The 22,423-nt window shown below is 38.4% G+C and overlaps 2 protein-coding genes across 2 annotated transcripts in view; one reads left to right on the top strand and one right to left on the bottom strand.

The window, feature by feature from the left end:
- The first annotated feature begins 368 nt into the window (after positions 1-368).
- sptlc2b (serine palmitoyltransferase, long chain base subunit 2b) overlaps positions 369-22,423 on the top strand; it is a 52,690-nt gene continuing 30,635 nt past the window's right edge. The window contains exons 1-6 of the mRNA XM_057822716.1: positions 369-531; positions 4,306-4,465; positions 15,238-15,432; positions 15,578-15,628; positions 15,864-15,967; positions 19,288-19,436. Coding sequence (XP_057678699.1) covers positions 422-531; positions 4,306-4,465; positions 15,238-15,432; positions 15,578-15,628; positions 15,864-15,967; positions 19,288-19,436 — 769 coding nt within the window. The 5' untranslated portion in view covers positions 369-421. The remainder of the gene's footprint in view (positions 532-4,305; positions 4,466-15,237; positions 15,433-15,577; positions 15,629-15,863; positions 15,968-19,287; positions 19,437-22,423) is intronic.
- Positions 2,473-3,670, bottom strand: LOC130907527 (ADP-ribosylation factor-like protein 8A). The gene is made up of 2 exons (XM_057822717.1): positions 3,273-3,670; positions 2,473-2,854 (listed from the first exon to the last, which is right to left on the bottom strand). Exons 1-2 carry the CDS (start codon positions 3,507-3,509, stop codon positions 2,777-2,779), a joined length of 315 nt encoding a protein of 104 aa, XP_057678700.1. The 5' UTR covers positions 3,510-3,670; the 3' UTR covers positions 2,473-2,776.

Here is a 22,423-nt window from a genome sequence, read left to right as displayed (position 1 = left end):
GACAAGATTCTTATGCAGATGAAGGACCTAGTATGAGTCGTGGAAAATAAAAAAAAAGCGAAGACGAAATGTCAGGTAAGAGACGAAGGAACCAGTTGCGTATCGCTAACACGGAATTTTATTGATGTTGGCAGGCAAAGAAAACAATCAGGTCAAGCGGTAATGGACAGTCGACATGCAGGAGTGTGCTGAGTCGCTGACGACCTGACACTAAATGATATGCGTTCGTGCCTTATATACACTTGTGTCATGTTTGTGTTCTCAGTTGTTCTTTCTGACACATTAAGGAGCACAGTGTCTTTGTGATACTGTCTTTGTGACGCATGAGTGTGATGGAATATGCTGACAATTAGTAGAGACTAGAGAAGGGCCAGGCACAAGACAACGGAGATCTTATAGGCAAAGCAGTACAGTGAAAGCTATGTATCATTTTAGTTTTTACTTGACTGCTAGATTAACTTTCAACAGGGATGAGACGAAAGTTCGAAACCTACTCCATTATGTTTCAAATTCCATCAAATATCACACCGAGTAAGTATAAATATTGAGAAATTATATAAAAACTAAATATTCTTTACAGAAAGTCATTTTGGAGCATTTTTAGATATCCGTGACTTATCTACAGACACCAAATTTTTCATTGTGACGTAATTTGTTTAAAGGTTTAAACTATGTGAGTGGATTATTTTTTAAAGTCTTTTTTTGGGGGGGGGCAAAATATGAGACATCAGTTAATGATTCTTAGCTAAAAACGACAGACATTTTGAATAATAAATATAGTTAATTACCTTCGTTTTATGGCTGGGTTGTAACAAAAGCGGTTGCGCGACGTCTGTAAACGGGGGTTTTTTAGGGTAAAACGGACAAATAAAAACTAGTTCAGATAGATATAGATCTAAGAGAGAGAGAGAGAGAGAGAGAGAGAGATAATTCGTCTTTGTCAGCTGTTTGTGAAGTTTTGTGTTTGTACGCTACGTTCACTAAGGGCCCAAGTACACCAGATGCATGATTGTTGCGGTTCCGGTCCGACTCCGGTAAAAAATAGCGCCGGAGCCAATCCGTTCCCATTATATCCTATTGTACAACGTATACCGGCCGCGTCAGTGCTCCGGATTGCCTGCGGACTATCTCCGGCGTGCCACAGCACGCCGGATGGTATAGGCTATTTTCTATTTTTGCCGGACAAGCATCCGACAAAATGGGCGGAGCTGGGCCTGGACGTAACAGCCCAGTTGCTTATTCACGGTTTAAACACCAGCGAACATGGACGAAGAACGTTTCATCATGGAGTTGGAAAGTCACAAAGTGATATAAGATGCAGCAGATCTTTATTATAAGGACAGCATTAAAAGGGAAGCTGCAAGGTGACCTATTATGTGTGTTTTTTTTGTGGCAATGATATCAAACACACGACGTGCTGACAACTTTGAGCGGGGGAAATAAAAGCAGCTTATCCGGAAGTGGTTCCACTGCAGAAATTCTCGTGCCCGGCGCACACACAATGTCGGTTTGTATACAGAGTGGAGGGGGAAAAGTACGAAAGAGAATAGAGACACCCACAAGTTTCGACCTGGTGGTCTATCCAAGACGTTTCTCTTTCTTTCCTACATTTTACTTGACTTTTCATCGAAAAACCAACACTTTGCGCTTGGCACAGGAATCTGCAGTGTTGAGACACCAATTCCAAGTACGCAGTTTTTTAGTTGTGTAGTATATGATTCGCTATCCATTTCATAAATATTACAGATTATTTAACAGTTGTTTATAACAGATCTATGAGATGTTATGTGCCATAAATTCTAAATGTGCACAAAGATATAAACCCACCGACACAACCAAGGGCATAATATGGTCCCGCCCCCCTTCCCCGCACACACGGAGCCCTGATCTCAACATTATGCAGTCAATCTGGAATTAAGAGACAGACATAACTAAAATATCAGTATGCAAAGAAAAAATGTGCTCTCCCTCTGCTTATCTGATGGGTATAGACTCCGTGTGTTTTTCGTTGTTTTAAATGGCACATTATAGCGCGCGATCACGCGAGCGCTCACGAGGGAACGGAGTTGGCGGACCGCAGCCGTGCGCAGCCGTTATGATTTGCCTGTTTTTGACGTACTGCGTAGCACGCAGTCAACACTGAACCGGACCGCAACAATCATGCATCTGGTGTACTTGGGCCCTTACATCAGTGGTCTCCAAACTACTCCATATTGGGCCGCAGTGGGTGCAGGATTTCACTCCCAACAAAACAAGACCGCACCTTTTTCACCAATCTGGTGTTTTATAAGTGTAATTAGTCAATTGCTGTCAGGTACTTCTTGTTTTAGTAGAAGCCACATTGGTTAAAAGGTCTTTGCTTCATCTGTATGAACAAAATCCAGGACCCACAGCGGCCCTCGAGGACCGGTTTGGAGACCCCTGACTTACATCCTGTGTAACTCCTGGGGGCTAAGCCCCACCCTGTTCATACCTGTTAAGTTGTAGAAATTGCAAATAGGGAGATTTCTGTTTGCCAACCCCGATGACGCGCGCGACAATCGCTAAGACAAAATGCAACCATTGTTTTTTCAAGTTCATTTTGGTCACAACACTTGTGTAAAAATTAACTACACTGTCAAAGAACCTCTTTTTGGTGGCATCAGAGATAGTCTTCAACTTGCTCCATGTATTGTCTGGCATCATGTGATACTGCTATGTTGCCTGTGTCATGCCAGTTCTCCTTGTTCCTGTAATCAACATCTAGGATATCCTCAGCTTTCCTGATCACATCCATTTACACAAATTTGGACATCAGCTTCCTCAGCAGCCTCTTCATCTCATCAACCATCACTCCAATTAGGGTTTCGTCAGACTAAATCAGCAAGATTAAAAACATTAATTACATCATTTAGAAAATTAATCATATTTGTTTTTAAAAGTATCTTTGTCATGGCAGTTTTTTAATTGAATTGTAACCTAGAATTGAAACTTTATATTTTTTGTTTCAGCACAGTAATAATGATATAATGTAATAAAGTGTATAGTATACACTTTAGCTTTAGCATAATAGCGAATCCAAATGATTAAACTTCAAGTAAGTAACGATACGCTTTCTCACTTAAATTCAGATATTGTGGGGGTAGGACCGCAGTGGTTTAATATTCCATGATGTTTGATCAACGAAAACACAGAGTAAAGCAGCGACTTCTTCCTCGTCATCGTTCTCCCATCATTAGCTTTAATGCTATTAGCATTAGGCTAGTTAGCTATCGCTGGCAGGTAAGACTTACGGCAATTACGTTGACGAACGTCGTTTTTCCCGAATACTGGAGGCCGACCAGGGTCAGCTCCATCTCTTCCTTCCAAAATAAAGACTTGAACCAGTCTAAAAGCCGGTTTATTAGTGCCAGCATCTTGGGAAGTCGGTGGTGCTTCGCCTCTTCCCTCCCTGTCAGATGTTTGGTTGGGCTTTTCCAGCTCTGAAGGGGAGGGAGGGCAGGGAAGTCGGAGACGGCCAGGCTATTCATTGTTGGTCACTTTCCGAATCGGGCCGAATGGTATCGTTACAAAACGGTGACAAACAAAAACGTTAAAAAAAAAAAAAAAATTGACATTTTTGGAAAATCGGGAGATTTGGCTTTCTAATCGTGAGGCGTGAGCATTGGGGTCAAAATCGGGAGTCTCCCGACCAAATCGTGAAACTTAACAGGTCTGCCTGTTTTTAAAACCTAGCGACGCCCCTGGCTTGGACCAGCATCCGTGGTACCTGCATTTTAGATTGGTGACGTTATCTCTCTGCAAAGAGCATCTGATTACGTACTTTGTAAACATAATTTACAATATCATTACGATCTTACATTCCCGGTAACTTCCGATTACTCATTTTGAGAATAACCTTGAACTTGACCTCGTTTGTAGAACTGTTCACCCTGATCAGGTGAAGAATGACGTCGCCAGGAGGATTCTGTTCTCTCCTGATCAAAGGTTATTATGGGTCGTTTCCTTACCGAGGGTTTAGGATTGTCTGTGCAAAGATGACTCACGCTGGAGACTGATGACAGTTGATGAAGATGGACATTGTGTTTCGCTTGACTAATGGTATGATATTTTCTTATCGTTGGTACCCTCTTGATTTAATAGCCGATCTTTGTGAGAGAACCAGCGCGTTAGCCAATGAGCGCTCGGCAGGGGCGTGTATTTCCGGCGTGGTCGTGCAAACGCAGCGCAGTGGGCGTAGAACCGAACGTTTCTCCGAGTTCATACATGACTTCCCGATTATCCGCACCCAACTTGGGCTACTTCAATTTGTGATATCTTCCACAGCGGCAGGCCGACAGAGATGACTGAAAGCTCCGCGAACAAACTGCTGAACGGAGACGCCTGTCGTCGGACTTCAAGCGGTCAAAAAGCAAGCAAAAATGGCTTCGTGAAGAACCACTGCTTGTTTCAACAGCCGCAGAAGTATCGTCGCCCCGGGGAGAAGGTGAGGCCCGCCCGCCCGTCAACCGCTTCATGGAAGATAGCCCTGAACTGTTTCGAAAATTTGACTGACACAAGCGCACGCGCGCACTCACAAAAACAGACTTAATACACATTCTGATATTATAAATTGTTGGGTTTGTTTGTTCATTTCCAATTTGATGAGATGAGCTTTTATTGAGTGGTTCATACGTCATCTGGTACTTATAAATAGATAACAGTTCATTCATGATTCAAATCCTTGTTTAAATGACATGTCAACAAGACATGGGAGCCCTCAAATTAATGTTACTACTTTCTGTTTGTCCACGTTTCTGTATAGAAAACGGAAAGTTCACGGTTTCATGATATCTAGTATTTGCGTTGTGTCAACTCTGTAGAAGAAGAAAACAAAAAACAAAAAAAACCCCGAGGTGTTTTGATAATATCAGTAAGAAAAAGATATACATTGCCAGTAATGTTATGTATTTTAGGTTTTGTGTAAACCAAAACACAGGCGTCGTGTATCACGACTGGGTAATGTAGTTTTTTTATTTATTTATTTTTTAAATTTTGTTTTATCTAATATCTGCAGATATGCTTCGCCGGAGTACTAAAACCCATTTTTAATTAATACTTTATAATAGCAATCTGCCTAGCTTTTTAGTGACTGGATATGATTTGAATAGATCCATCATTTGCATATAATCATATTACTCATGTAAACAAATAGGTTATGAATGGAATAGGAAAAATGTCCTTGTTGTTGTTCAGCAATGGTCTACCTGAAAGTCCAGTGTTGTCCTTGTTATGTAGCTATGACCCACCTGAAAGTCCAGCGTTGTAGTGAAGCTGTAATCTTACACTCAATTGTTTTTCTGTCTTTGTGAAGTCAGACCGGTCTCTGTTTACATTGGCTAATGAGAAGAAGCCAACTAAGGCCTGTTGTTGTATTAGGAGTTGGAGTCTCCCGGGAGAGCTGAGCCAGCCTCCTTCCACATGACACTTAAACAGGGAGGAATGTCTCTGGGCTGTCAAGGGTGTGGTTGCTTCCACAGTGGAAGCAGAAACAAGTTTACTAGTAGAGGTTGGCCATGCGTGTGTTTGTATTTACAGTGGTACCTCGACATCCGATCGCTTCGACGCATGATCTTTTACACATCCGATGTAAAATTTGAATCGCCATTTGTTTCTACATCCGACGACATGTTCAAAATACGATGATTTATGACAGTGCAGCAGTTCCTTTGTTTTGCCGGAAGACGGACGCACGGCGGATTTTCTTGTGAGAGAAAAAACGGTTCTAAGGTTAGTGTAGTTGGTTAAAAAAGAAAAAAGGTGATGCTTAACATTTAAATGAAGTTGGAAATGATAGAAAAATATGAGCATGGTGTGCGCATCTGTGAACTGTCTCGACAATACGCCAGTCTTTATAAGTTAAGGTGACAATTCTTACTGTGGTAACATCGCCAAAGAAATCGCCAGCTACGTCAGTTTTCTAATCATTTATTCCATCAACTTGTGCAACACAACACATCTACTGTCCGCTGCAGTTAACGTCAGAAACATAACATTAAAAGAGAAAGTAAAATCTCTACCGCACTCTCTATCTCACTTTGACGTTAGCCACGCGGTGCGTTCAGGTACAGCACGCAAAAAACGTCCGCCTCATTAGAACCCGATTCGTTACATAATTACAGGAATTATTATTTTTATTAGGGCTTTCAAACGATTAAAATTTTTAATCAAGATAATCACAGCTTAGAAATTAATTAATCGTTTTTAATCGCAATTCAAACCATCTCTAAAATATGCCATATTTTTCTGTAAATTATTGTTGGAATGGAAAGATAAGACGGATGTATACATTCAACTAGAGCTGGGAATCTTTGGGCACCTAACGATTCGATTACGATTACGATTCAGAGGCTCCGATTCGATTATAAAACGATTATTGATGCACCCCCCTCCTTTTTTTTATTTTTATTTTTATAAATGTTTTTTACATTAGTTCCAAAATTGTTCAAAAATACTATTTCAGTATTTTTCAACATATAGCAGTAAATAAAATGTACAAAAATAACAGTAAATAAAAAACTTCAGTCCCCATTCTGTATCAGCAGCCTTAAACTACATTCAATTAATTCAGTGCTTCTCAATTATTTTCTTTTACGCCCCCCCAAGGAAGACGTAAATGTTTTCGCGCCCCCCAAACTCTCTCCCACCACTGTGAATAGTATCATTTGTCTATAAAATTACTATTATAAATATGAATCTGCCTAACATTACGTCCTTTTTTTCTAATAAAGAAAAAAAGTAACATAGATCAACTTATAATAAAGTATAACTTTATTAACATTGTTTTGTCTGTAACAGAGAAGAATTGACGCGCATCAATTTGCCTGAATTTTTTTAAAAAATAGTCACATCCAAACTGTAAAAATACACTCAAGGTACATTTTTGACCATTTGATACAGAAAAATAAAATGTAATAAAATCAGTAAATAATAACAAATTCATATTGATTAGAAACATTCACTCATGAGGATAATATGCCAAAAAATTAGACCGAAAAAACAAAACTGAATAAAAGGGAAAAAAATGTGTCCTTGGACAGAAGGACAGTTTTTATTTTTGCTGCTCACAGTATTACCTCTTTTGCAACGGTGTGGAGTTATTTTGCAATGAGCATGCTAACAATGCTCACTGGTTTACTGATATAACACTGACAAAGCAGGACGATTGTTGGCAATATTCGGCACGTTTTCACTGAAAAACAATCAAGCGGCTTTTCAATGAGATTGGGGTGTAAGGTCTTTAAGTGGCGTCTTAATTGATTAGGCTTCTGGCTGTCCGCTATAATTATTTTTAGACACAGTAAACAGTGGTCTTTCCGCATCACCCACTGTATTAAAAGTCAAAGCTAAAAGGCAAACGGCACGAAAAAAGCGCATTCTCGGCGGCAGAGCTAGAACCGTAGGTGAGGGCGGTCGTCGTGACGACCCCAAGCCAAAAATGGCACTTCTCGGGCGGCGAAGTGAGAACCGGACAAGACAGTGGGTCGCTGCGCGAGTGAGTCCGGTGTTGTGCCGAAAAATAGCCGCCCCGCCTGTAATGTCCCCCCCGACGGGAACGCTTATTTATAACGCTTTATTGAGTGTTTATTTGATTTATTTGTTAATTATTTTATTATTGCGCGCCCACACGTCACTCGTACAGCTTTTTCTTACCAATGGATGGACACGGAAGCGATTTTCTTGTACCGTGAATATATGTATTATTTTACTCTGCTTGAACTAATAAATGTCATACCTGTGTGATTGTCATTGAGATATGGTCGTGAAAACCTGTAGACTAATACATTTCTGTTCAAAGATGGGTTATGTGGCCCAGTCCACGATTTGTTACTAAAATAAAGTATTAGCATTTTGTCTAATTTATTTATTTAAAACTGATTTTACAGTTGTAAATCAATTGCTGTAATGCGTCCATGAAAACATTTGATGTTTTCACCTCAATAAAGCGTTATAAATGAGCGTTCCTGTCAGGGGGGACATTTCACGCGGGGCGGCTGTTTTTCGGCACAACACCGGTCGTAAAACGGCTTTCGAAAACAGCGGTGGCGCATTGCTCCTCATATCTGTTTTCTGTGTGCTGAGTGCTCTTCCTTAGTTAAAAAATACTGCGCGCACTCTGAAAATGGGAGTGCCACTGCCACACAGTGAGTGGATGTGCAAGTACACTTTATTCCAGTACGGCAAAAAAAAAAAAAAAAAAAGCATGTTCCCCGAGGTCATATGCGCCCCCCCCCGGCATCGCGGGGCGCCCCACTATTTGAGTATTACTGAATTAATTTAATGTTGTGAATCAACCGTTAAGGTTGTTAAAATTGCTCCCGTTATTCCATAATTTCCCTTTTGTCTACTTTCGACATGTGAAAGTTTTAAAACTATTTTAAAGATAGATTCAAGTCAATATTTTACCGATTTAGGAGTATTTTAGATAAAAAGTTAATTAGGTTTGCTTGGAAGGTTCGCTACAACAGCCTTGCAGGGAAGTGTACTGCTTTAAGATGGCGGCCGTTTACTAACGCCCGCATCTAGCTTTTTGTAGGTGTGCTACTAACGCTACCAAATCTTTATTGCATCTAGTCCTATATAAATGATTTCTACCGTAACATTATGTGGATGTACTTTGTAGCAGCTTTTCGGCAGCAGTCAGGTATGTTGTTGTGTTTTTTTATCTCGTGGCATGAGTTGAGCTAGAGCCGTGAGTTGAGCAGTGGCATTACCCGAGGGGCTGGGTAATGAGAAGCATGACGTTTAGCTACTCTCGCTTCGTTCCTCATTGACCGCGCGGCGCGCTGAGAGTGTTGTACTTCCGCTTTACTTGGCATATTTCAATAATCGGAATTTGGATGTTTGTGAATCGTTCTCTAATCTTTCACGGCCGAATCGCGAATATTCTAAGAATCGGAAATTTTGCACACCTCTACATTCAACATACTGTACATAAGTACTGTATTTGTTTGTTATAACAATAAATCCACAAGATGGCATTAATATCATAGATTCTTTCTGAGAAAGGGATCCACGAATAGAAAGACTTTGAAATTCTTAAAAGATAAGTGTGAGTACAAGTTATAGTAATTTTGATAGTTTGTATATTGTGACTAAATATTGCCATCTAGTGTACTTCTTGAGCTAAACGAAATGTTTGAATAGAGTTTGACCAAAGTCTGAGTATTATTTTGCATAGCTATTTTGATTGGGAATCCCAGTTCTCTTTGCATTGAGCGCTTTTCTTTTTGTGATTTTTTTTTTTTTTTTTTTGAGAGATAGGAATATTATTTTTGTTGTGCTTTCAATAAATGATACTGTAGCGACTTAACTGTTCTAACTGCCCAAATGCATGATGGGAAGTTGGGCAACTATGACTGTCAGTGGTGGCTGCAAATGGTATATCTTCTCTGCGTTGTGTTCAATACAGGGTGTTAAGGATAAGCTCATCTCCTGTCATTCTTCCCCACGTCGCTTGCCACAATAGTTATAATTGTTGTGGAAGAGATGCCAAAGCTTATACCAATAAATAGCGCGGCTCCAATGAATACCTGTGTCCACTCCACTTGCTTGTCTCTGCCTCTTAGCTCTCAAATACATAAAATGGCGCCATTATCGTCTGTTCGCGGCAATGCGTGAGTGGGTCGTTCCGTGCATGCGTTAAATGCGTTAAGTATTTTAACTTGATTAATTTTAAAAAATTAATTTTCGCCCGTTAACGCGATAATTTTGACAGCCCTAATTATTTTAATAATATTATTCCGATTTTTATCCATTCCATAATTTATTTGTTTTGCTGTGTGTAATTGCCATTTGTAGTAGTACCAGCAGTATTTATTAAGGATTTAGTGTAGGTTTTCGGGCTGTGGAATGAATTAATGGAATTATAATGTATTCTTATGGGAAAATCCTGCTCGACATGCGACCATTTCAACTTACAAACAAGGTCCGGGAACGAAATAACTTCATATGTAGAGGTACCACTCTATTTGATTGTGCTGTATGACAGTTAGATGTGTGACAAAAATCAAAATGGTGATGCCCTGTGATACTTTGCATCCCAAAAGGTTATCGATATGCTCATGCCAATTTTTTTTAAAGGAACCAACAAGATGCTACCAAAATCTTCCAACATAAGTGTCTCAGTTAACTCTATGGCTGCCATTGACGGTGCTTGACGCTCAATGCATTAAGACTGGGAAGGGCGAATGAACATTCGTTCATACGAAAACAGAGCTTTCACAGTCACTCTTTCCGATTTTCGGGGCATTTACAGGTTACTTTCTGTTCATTTTAGGGCATCAACAGGTCACTTCTTGTTGAGTTTGAGTCATAACCTAATAATTCCCGGCTTGCTTACTGTTCTGAACCCTACTGTTCTGGAACCCAAAATGAACAGACAGTGACCAATAAAATGCCCCAAAATCAACAGACAGTGACCAATAAAATGCCCCAAAATTAACAGGAAGCGACCCGGATTGCCCCAAAATTAACAGGAAGTGACTAAAAATCAACAGGAAATCACCTGAAATGACCCAAAAATACCTCGTTGCCTGACATTGGCTGCCACTGACGGCTATAGAAGTGGGAGGGGTTCATTCGCTGGCACCCTCTCAGTTCAAATGGCTTGGACGTCTTACTAGTAGGGCTGTCAAACGATTAAAATTTTTAATCCAGTTAATTACAGCTTAAAAATTAATTAATCGTAATTAATCGCAATTAATCGCAATTCAAACCATCTATAAAATATGCCATATTTTTCTGTAAATTATTGTTGGAATGGAAAGGTAAGGCACAAGATGGATATATACATTCAACATACGGTGCATAAGGACTGTATTTGTTTATTATAACAATAAATCAACAAGATGGCATTACCATTATTAACATTCTGTTAAAGCGATCCATGGATAGAAAGACTCGTAGTTCTTAAAAAAAAAAAATGTTAGTACAAGTTATAGAAATTTTATATTAAAACCCCTCTTAATGTTTTCGTTTTAATAAAATTTGTAAAAATTTTCAATCAAAAAATAAACTAGTAGCCCGCCATTGATGTCAATAATTACACAATGCTGATGGGAGCTGAAGCCTATAAAATCAGTCGCACCCAAGCGCCAGCAGAGGGCGGCAAAACTCCATAGACACAACAAGTGAGCGTTTCACTGCACTGTCATTTAAATCTGTCTGAGCGGGCCATCTGCATTAATTGCGTCAAATATTTTAACGTGATTAATTTAAAAAATTAATTAACGCCCGTTAACGTGATAATTTTGACAGCCCTACTTACTAGTGATAAAGTTACAGCAGAAGGATGAAGATGGCTTGTTTTTCTGTTTATTTGTGGTTTTGTAGAATGATTTCCTGACCAATGTATCGATAATCGTTATATCACAATATTGTGAGATCATCGTTATCGAGAGCTTTGTATCGCAACCAATCACGTACCAAAAGGTTCCCACCCCTAATGACGTTATTTATTTACATTACATACAATGTTTTAGCTCTTCATTTATAAATTATTGCTTTATGATTGTTTGGACTGACCAAAACATAAGGTTTGATTGTTTTATAATTTTAAACACAACAGCTGTAAATATTCTTCATTAACAAAGGTAATAATGGTCAGTTTTGTTTGACACTGTCGAAGAGTTGGTATGTATGTAATGTTATTCAGCCATACAGTAGTACTACTGTTATGGTTTGCAGTACTGTACAACTGCACTGCATCAGTCATACTGTTTTTTGAGCTGTTTTTGTCTTTTGTTTTAAAGCGAGAGCCCACAATAGGCACATCAAACCTGTAACAAATCCTCTATTTTTACACCTGGGAGTTTAAAAAAATGAGGTATCGCAACAATTTTCACACAACATGACACCTGCAATCAGATAATTTGATGCGTGATGACATCAGAATCTGTATCTTGATCTGACAGGTTGACTTGAGATGTAGTTTTGCATTTAGCTGTGAAATCTAGCATCAAATCGTCTCTGTCCTACTTTGGCTAAGCAGCAAATGCATCAAAACAGACCTTTTGTTGTTAAAATAGTACTGTGGTTTGAGTTAATTACATTTTATTTATTAGATGATGTTTAGATGTTTGAATTTTGTGAGCATCAGTATGCAAAAGCCAGCTGAACATTTTCCTGCATCCTCCATAAAGAGAAGGTCACGTCCGACTGGTTTTAAATGCTCGTGCTCAGAGGTGTTTCTTGGAGAGAAGCATGACTAATCACATGAGGTGCAGCTGAGCTGGCTGCTGGCTACACTTTGTTATGACAAAATTAGGTTGAGTTGTGTTCCCCTTAAAGAGCATATAGTGTCAAAATTGTCCTTTTTTCACTAACAAGCTCACTTCACCTAATTTTGCCAAGGAAATGAAACTGGCTGTCATTTTTAATAGTACTGTTGGGAATCTTTGGGCACCTAACGATTCGATTACAGTTACGATTCAGAGGCTCCAATTCGATTATAAATTGATTATTGATGTTCCCCCCCGCTTTTAATGTTTTGTACATTAGTTCCAAAATTGTTCAAAAATCCTCTCAGGCTAAACCAAACTAAGGGGCAGTTTACATGGCGACTCTGCGACACGAATACGCCATAACTGTGTTGCGGAGTGGCTTCGCGTTCGTATGGTGTCGGCTAAGACAGAAGGCAAAGACGCAAAACTTGGAGTCCTGCCTCCAAAGTGAAAGAATTCGATTGCAGGGGCATGAGGGGGGCTTGCTCCGCATGCATATCAAAAGCTCCTGCGGCATGGGACCACACCGATAACATCAGCACTCGTACACGTCACATTGGGCGTGCATAAAAAACAGCAAATATGGCAGAACGTCGGCTTTAATTTACTGTTTTTATAATAATTTTAATTTTATTAGGTTAAATGTTTCCATTTTTGTGCCTTTTTGAACAAAAGAAAATGCCATTGCTTGGAGTGGGCGGGCATGTTGTCTTCCGGGCTGAGGAGGTCAAAGTGCATCATTGGCTATCGCCTTGTAAATCTGCACTACCCCCGAGGGCCTGGCATGAATACTACATCGTTTTCATGCGGAAATGCGACATTGTTCGAATGGAGACGGAACCATATAAATGCAGACATGAAATTTTCCGTCTTCTCGGAGAGTCACCATGTTAACGGGCCCTAATAGTTAACAGCCCCTAATATTTCAGTATCAAGTTAACAGTTAAAAACTGTAAATAAAATACTCATGTCCCCATTCTGTATCAGCAGCTTTAAACTACATTCAATTAATTTAACGATGTGAATCAACCATTAAAGTTGTTAAAATGGCTCCCGTTATTCCATAATTTTCCTACGGTCTACTTTTGACATGTCAAAGTTTTAAAACGGTTTCATCATTTAAAGATAGATTCATGTCAAGATTTTGCAGATTTAGGAGTATTTTTTACCGTAGGTTTGCTCCAACAGTGCCTTCTAGAGAAGTCGACTGCTTTAAGATGGCGGCTGTTAACTAACGCTGCAACTACTAAACGGTCTGTCAAGTCTGTCATTTCGCATCTTGTTCTCTTTATATGTTCTAACCCCGCCGTCATTCATTTTGCATGTAGTTCTATATATATGTGATATCTACCGTAGCCGTATGTGGCCATATATTTGTAGCAACTGGGTGTTGTTTGATGCAGCTGTCGGCCACAGTCATGTATTATTGTTTTTTTTATCTAGCGGCATGAGTTGAACATGATATTTACTCTCGGTCCGTTTCTCATTGCGTCCCGAAGACCGTGCTGACTGTGTTTTAGTTCTGCTTTACCTGGTATAATTCAGTAATGGGAATTTGGATGGTTGTGATTCGTTCTCGAATCTTCTACAGGCAAATCGCGAATAATCTAAGAATTGGAAATTTTGCACGCCTCTAGTACTATCCCTCTGTTTCAGAGAGAATCGTCAATAACTTATTGCCTCACATGCGCAAATTTGTTTCCAAAGTAGAATAAAGGTATTTTCGACTTAGAGTTTAAGGTACATGAGCATTTGATTATATACATGTTGAACACAAGTCTTAACAATTAGGCAGGCTCTTCGGGAACAAGTCACAGGCCAGACATTAACGTAGTATTCTGTGAAAATCGTCATTAAAAGAAATGGACATTTTCATGAATTTGTTAAACCCCGCTGGTTGCCCCGGACAGGATGTAAAAAGTGGACATGTCCGGGCAAAAGAGGAAAGTGAAAGTATTCTATCCACGCTTCCGCAATCATCAGCAGCAGTAATAAGGTTGCGCGTGTTCACGTGGGAGCGAGCGAACTAGGTGTGTTTACGTCCTACGGAGAGCATTGGCTGCTGTATAAACTGTATTAGTTGTCCTTGATCTGGATAGCGTAACATCATCAAAACATGGAACCACTGGGAATTAAAAAAAAAAAAAAAAAAGAAATACTTTAATTATTATTTTTAATCAACGCATTATTTTTACTGGCCCAGTGTGGGAACATTCCGGTTGCCCTGACGGTTTTAAAAGTATGGCCGGGGCCACTGGGCCATTTGTATTGTTGACCCCCGCAGTAACCATCGGCCTTCTTCCGTGATAAAATCCCCATATGCCTTCTAAATTTAACTAGCATCTTACTAGCATACCATCTTCCTTCGCAAATAGGAGACCAACCATTACTAACATAAAACTGCACCAAGTAAAATACATTTTTCAGTAATTAAGGGAAATGTTCAGTTGTCACAGTACTGATTTTGAATGAGTTTTCATTCAGATATTTATTTACTGTCATGATAACTGTGTGATAGACTGTGCAAATTTGAGTAACGTCATCAATGTAGGAACAGAGTTTATGGCTAAAGAATTTAACCTCGGTCAGTAATGCGACTCCACTGGCGCTATTGTGGTGTAGTAACTTTATGCTTGTGTGTTATTAGCAGAAACACAACTACAATGCTGTTACTATGGGATCTTCATGTGTGTCTTAAAGAATAACACTGACACTGTTAACAGTGTTTCAGGCTCCCAAGTTGCTGTTGTTATGGAAACAAATTGGCCAAAATTGATGTTGTTATTTTTACGGCTAAACCATCAGTTTAGGGAAATGCTGTCTTTAAAAATACTTCATCAAGTCTGGGTGGAACCACAAGTACGCCTAGCATTTCAAATTTTTACCACTAACCCACAATTACTTGACACTGTACTCCACCAACATTTTAAAATTGCGCCTCAAGAAACGGAAGTATGCAAATTGTAATAATGTGAATGCTTGTTGTGTCCTCCAGAACCAACATGGCACACACAACTCGAGCCTGTACAAGAGGCCCTTTGTGGAATCGTTTGAGCAGACTCCTCTACTAGTGGCTGTGCTTACCTACGTGGGCTATGGCATCCTCACCATCTTTGGCTACCTCCGGGACTTTCTCCGCCACTGGAACATCGGGAAATGCACAATGGCACGAGAGCGAGAAGAGCAGAAGGTTAATACTGAAATACCAAAAATATGATCCTAATGCACTCGTGCTGGTCAGAAAATGAGCTGTCACTGCATTTTGTTTGTCTGTTTTTTTATTTTTTATTTTTTTTTAATTTGCAAATCCTCAGTGTTAATCTTCTCCTTTATAGGACTTTGTCCCACTCTATCAAGACTTTGAGAACTTTTACACCAGGAACCTACTGGACTGTCTCAGAAAATTAGAATACACAATATTCTAATTTTCTGAGACAGTCCTGTACATTAATCCACCATTTAAAGCAGGGGTGTCCAAACTTTTTGCAAAGGGGACCAGATTTGGCGTGGTAAAAATGTGGGGGGCCGACCTTGGCTGACGTCCTTTACATAGAACAATATACAGGACTGTCTCAGAAAATTAGAATATTGTGTATTCTAATTTTCTGAGACAGTCCAGTATACATGAGGATCCGAGACAATTGGAACCGACCCATCTGTAGTGTTCCTGGGGCAAAGATGGACCTGGTGGAGCGAGTTTCGCCTGATTACAACTGGACCTTCCAGTAATGTTCTTTGAACACTGTAGATTTGAGTGCAAAAAGTTTAATTAGGACCAAGTTCAACATATGCTTTTTATTCTACACTGATAAAGCAGCACATAACGTGCAGCACAAAACCGTGTTAAGCAGTCGCATGACTTTAAGCATCTACTGATACTGGCTCCAGTCCATCCAAATTGTCTCAACTGTCTGAATTTGTATTTATCGGAATAGAATTAACCTAATATCGTAGGTTTTTATGTGGCTATATAATCAATTGCAGTAGTGGTTAAAATAAAAATGTTTTAGTAGCATATTAGTGGCTCACCACAAAATGATGATGCAAACAAATTACATTTAAATAGTTTCCCTCACAATAAAAAAAAATGCTACGTAAAATCTAAAAAATACTTCGCTAAGTGGAATTTCTGATTGTAACAAATGAGAGATCTTACAGTATCAACGAAACAAATTCACATTATGCAGTGTTGTATAAAACTAGGGCACGTATCCCGTGCTTGATGAGTATGTCCACTAATACTTATTTGTTTTGATATTGTTTCTTTATTCAGTCACCTCAACCGTAGTACTCCTTGCCATTTACAAGTTTTTGCCTCATATACAAATAAATAGGTGCTCTTCAGCTGGTCTTAAAAAGTATACGACAAGTAAGCTTGTCACATTATGCAATAAGTCAATTTATCGCACGATAAATAAAAATTAGGGCGGTAATTTTTCCAGCTGCGATTTATCGCCACGTGCATGCATGTTGTTTGGATATAACACAGATGTTTTTTGGTCATTAACACTGCGTAGAATTAAAGTTCGGACATACAAAATAAGGAAACATAGCATTGCTCCACTGAGGCTAATGGAAAAAGACAATGTACTAACTAGAGGTGTGCGAAATTTCCATGTCACGATTCGGCCGTCAAAGATTCAAGAACGATCCACAAACATCCAAATTCCGATTATTGAAATATACCAAGTAAAGCGAAACTAAAACACAGTCAGCGCTGTCTTCGGGATGCAACGAGGAACGGACCGAGAGTAAACATCATGCTCAACTCATGCCACTAGATAAAAAAACAATAATGCCTGACTGCGGCCGACAGCCGCTACAAACTGCGCCCACAAAAAGCTACGGTAGATATCACATGTATACAGAAATAGATGCGAAATGACAGACTCGCCGGTGTTAGTAAACAGCCGCCATCTTAAAGCTGTAGACTTCTCTGGAAGGCTGTTGTAGCGAACCTTCAGAGAGAACCTTAACGTTTTATCTAAAATAATTTTAAATCAGCAAAATCTTGACTTGAATTTATCTTTAAATGATGAAACAGTTTTAAAACGTTCACATGTCAAAAGTACACAGAAGGGAAATTATAAAATAACGGGAGCAGTTTTAACAACTTTAACAGTTGATTCACAACATTAAATTAATTTAATGGAGTTTAAAGCTGCTAATACAGAATGGGGACTTGAGAAATTTAATTTACTATTTTGAACTGTTAACTTGATACTGAAATAGTAGTTTATTTAAGCCAGAGAGGATTTTTGGACAATTTTTGTAACTAATATACGAAACATTAAAAGCAGGTAATAGGTGGGGGCGGGGGGGGGGGGGGGGGGGGGGGTGCATCAATAATTGATTTATAATCGAATCGTAGCCTCTGAATCGTTATCGTAATCGAATCGTTAGGTGCGCTAAGATTCTCACTTATAGTACTAACTACTTAAGCCTGCTATAAAACATTGGCAGTCTTCTCCAAAACGCAAAACTCCGGTTTAAAAGCTGACACTTCAAACATAAAAACTCACTGCTTTACAGCTTTTCAAAACAATGCAAAAATAAAAACAAAAAAATCTATTATTGACCCCACATGCATGACGTAAAGAGAAGTACTTTTTTTTTTTTCAAACTGGGTGTAAAGCATACGCGGCATAAGCGGCTTAGTGAACGTACTGCCGATGAACATTTCAAATTAAAGTGCGTCATGTTCAGACATGTAAATAAAGATTTCTGGAGTTAATCTCACATACTTCAGATTCTACACTAAGAAGAGATTTAAAATGACACCCATTACAAAAAATAGGATTGGCAATGAATAGTTTCGCTTCAGTTTTGCTAATGTGCACTTTGCAGGACAAGATAAGTCATTTTGGATCAAATAAACACTTTTGATGGGCTCTAATTGGCAGAGAATGAAAATGGGATTGGGTTTTGCACCTATTTCATAGTCTGCACTTAGCTAGCTTTCAAATGACTCGTTATGCATTGTGTGTGTTTTAAAAAAATATTTTTTTAATATAGTTTGTATTTTATTTAAAAATAGCAATGTATTGCATTTGAATAGGGGATTCGTTAGGATGTATTGTCTCTACATTAGTGGTTGAATTGGTTAAAATTGACAATAATATCGCTAATTTATGAGACAGTATATCGCCTACTAAAATGTGTTATCGCGACAGGCCTAACGACAAGTATTTTTGTGGAATCCCAGCAATTGAGTTGCTTTTTCACGCTACCACATAAACCTGAAACGTTACATTGAGTAGTATAAAATGAAGATATTACCATTCAGTTTTTCAATATCTTTGTACCTCAAGATTATTTAGAGACATCGTGGCCTTTAAAATTCAAAACATTTTTGAGAAATCCGATATTTTTACTTAATTACGATTAGCTGAAAATGACGTGATTGGACCTAATTAAATTTTTTTATCGCATCAGTACAACTTTCGAACACATACTAAAACATACTAAAATTCTTTGCTTTTAACAATTTTCTGGATAATTACAAACACCATGCATTGTAAAGGAGCACACAAACAACTATGTTTAATGACAGGAGTAGTCCATGTAAGCATGGCAGTTTTTCAGTATTCGCAAAATGGCGCCTTTAAACCTACTTCACGGTGACGTTCATTTGGTTAAGATGTCTAATTTAGATGTGTACTTGGGAGTCACTGCCATGACGATAGGTGATTTTATTCTTTCAGTTTTTGGGTCTAAAAATCCCTTCACCTTGAATAAATTACCTTGTTTTGAAAAAAAATCCTGTAGCAAAACAATCTGGTATTTCAAAATGGTGCGTTCACTTTCTTTCTCCACTGTATTTACAAAGATTGTAATGCTTAAAATATGTCTTATTGTGCTCAACCTGAATTTCCTTGAGATTAACTATTGTGTAACATCCCGCTGCTGGGGCATATAAAGATCAACACCAAACAGGAAATGTTTGCACAACGGCAGCAGTCCACATGTTAAAGTTAATTATTTTACCCTGACCTGTAGGTTGTTGTCCCCTATCCTTGACCGTCATTGTCTCACTCTCTTTCAGGCACACGGGCAAAGTGGTGAAGGGTGTCATCAACATGGGCTCGTACAATTACCTCGGCTTTGCTGAGAACACTGGGGCTTGTGCAGACTCTGCCATTGAGGTAACACAGAAGTATGGCGTGGGAGTTGGCAGTACCCGCTGTGAATTAGGTGAGATAACTAAAAAAAATAATAATAGTTTTCTTGATGTGCAATTTATAGTAATTGTAGAAAAATGAGTCATGGAAAAAAAGCTGAAAGTATTACCGTATTGGCCCGAAAATAAGAATGTGTTTTTTGCATTGAAATAAGACTGAAAAAGTGGGCGTCGGCTTATATCCGCGGTCTCGACATTATACCCGTTCATGACGCTATATTGCGCCAGATATCATTGAAGCGAATGCTGAACTTGAGTAATGTTCTGTTATGAAGGATCTCAGCTACTCTCAAGTTTAACCTGTTTGCATTATTTTATTGCAATGTTTTTCCTTATTCAGATTTGTTTCAAGACTACAGTTAGTTAGACCTCACTTTGATGGTTAATGTAGTTATTGCAATTTTGTTGTTTTACCACAATAGATTGGGTTATTTACATTTCAAAAACCAGAACCCATTCATTTACGAATGTGATTGCATTTCTACGTTTACATATTTAAATGTTCAGATATTAAGAGTTGAATGAGGCAAAGTAACATGCTTTTTCTCTCAAATATATTGCTATAATCATTTGTTTCAGATGTACTGTAATTATTTTCTGTATAAAAATTAATTTGGTGTTCAAAAAGTCTTTTTTTCAAACTTGATAGTCTTGAAAAAGAGTGGGTCGTCTTATAATGAGTGCCGTTTTATATTCGGGCCAATACGGTATTACTATATGATTGTTTAGAAATTAAGACTCAATGTTCGTATATAAATACTGTATACTGTAAATATACATGGCGGAAAACACTCAGTTGACTTGAAATTCCGCTCTGTGACTCCCAATTTGGCCAAATTTCAAAATTGCCCTATATGCATGTGTGATATATCATTGGAAAGCTTAAAATCTTAATTTTCTGGGGGAAGAAAATTTTTGAACTGAGGGGCATTTACCAAAAAAAAAAAAATTCACCCCTAAACCCTTACTCTAGGTGAGAGCATGATAGAGCGTAATTAAAGACACCATGATTTTAACGAGATATTATCCCTTACTTAACTTGTTTCGATCCAAAAACTCCATTTAGGATGTCTCACCGAGTGTCAAGAAACAGCTGTGGATGGCCACAGCTGGACTTTTGGGGGATTTTATGGGTGAAACACGGTAATATAACAAGGGTCGCAATTAAGCCTGTCGCGATATGCAATAAGTCAAATTATCGCACTGTAAATAAAAATGAGGGCGGTAATTTTCCCGGCTGCGATTTATCGCCGCGTGCGTGTGCTGCGTGCACTCGGCACACATGCGTGTTGATTACATATGAGACTCCAGTAGCTTTCACATATGTTTATTGGCCATCAACACGCTGTGGAATTAAAGTTCAGACATACCTAATATGGAAACACTTCTATATTAAACATTGTAAAACGTTAGCATTGCTACATTGAGGCTAATGGAAAAAAGACAACCCACTTTCGCCTGCTATAAAACATTGAGTCTTCTCCACAACGCAAAATTACGGTTAAAAAGTGACACATCAAACAGGAAAACTCGCTGGATTAAAGAATTTGCAAGGGACGCAAACAAAAGAAAAAAAATATCTACGACTGATACAACATGCATGCCGAATATTTTTGTTTCTTTGTACTGAGTGTAACGCGGTTAGTGGCTTAGCAAATGTACTTCCGGTGAACATTTCAAAACAAAAGCACGTCATGTTCAGATTTCTGGAGGCAATCACATATACTTCAGATTCTACACTAAGAAAATGTTTAAAATGACACCCATTATGAAAAATCTGATTGACAATGATAATATGATGTAATAAATGATAATAATTTGGCTTCAAATTATTTGCATGCGCACTTTGCAGGACAACATCACAGTCATTTTGGATCAAATTTACACTTTTCATGGGCTCTAATTGACAGACAACAAAAATGACAGTGGGTTTCTCATCTATTTCATATTCTGGACCTAACTAGCTTTAAAATGACTCATTATGCATTGTGTGTGTGTGTTTTTTTATTTTATTTATAAGTTCTAATGTAGTTTGTATTTTATTTAAGAATAACAATTTATTCCATTTCAATAGGTGATTAATTTGGATGTATTGTCACTATAGTCGTGGTTGAATAGGTTACAAAAAAAGCAGGAAATAATATCGCATATCGCAATAATTTATGAGACAATATATCGCCTACTAAAATTTGTTATCGCGACAGGCCTAGTCGCAATGCAGCAATCGCAGACATCAAGGAGTGGTCGAGATTTTCTTTTTCAAATATTTACACTTTTAAACTTTTGTTTTCAATTTTTCTTTGTTTGGATTGATTATTTATCATCTAAAATATCGGGGGAAATGCAACAGTAACCAAAAAAAAAATACAATTAAGTGATAGTTATGTGGTAGATATCCGTGACCGATTTACAGACACTATTTCTTTCATTGTGACCTAATTTGTTTAAAAGTTTAAAATATGCAAGTGAATAATTGTATAAAGTCGTTTTTTAACTAAATTTTAGACATCAATTAATTTTTCTAAGCTAAAAATAATAGATTTTTCAAATCATAAATATAATTCTTTTTATGGCTGGGTTGAAACAAAAGCGGTTGTGCGGTGTCTGTAAACGGGGGTCTCCAGGGTAAAACAGACAAATTAAAAATAGTTCAGGGGCTTAATGCACCATGAAACTTTATGGCAGCATAGATAGACATATTGTTCTATCAAACACAACAGTTCTTAAAATGGCTTAAAATGCAGCAGTTTATTTTAAAGCGGGTGCAAGAGCAGAAACTGCTTTTTCAGCCTAGTCTGTGTTTTCCGCCATATATATATAAAGTAGAGCTAAAACAAATACTCGAGCAACTCGAGTAACTCGAGTTTAAAAACTGATCCAAGTAATTTTATTCACCTCGAGTAATCGTTTATTTTGACAGCTCTAAGCATCACGTTTTGCTCGGACTACTTTTAATGCGGGACAACGCGCTGATGTCACGTGCGTAGAGGAAGAAGCAAAA

Source organism: Corythoichthys intestinalis, chromosome 19 (genome assembly GCF_030265065.1).
Source record: "Corythoichthys intestinalis isolate RoL2023-P3 chromosome 19, ASM3026506v1, whole genome shotgun sequence".
Classification (NCBI taxonomy): domain Eukaryota; kingdom Metazoa; phylum Chordata; class Actinopteri; order Syngnathiformes; family Syngnathidae; genus Corythoichthys; species Corythoichthys intestinalis.
This window is presented reverse-complemented; position numbering and strand designations above follow the sequence as displayed.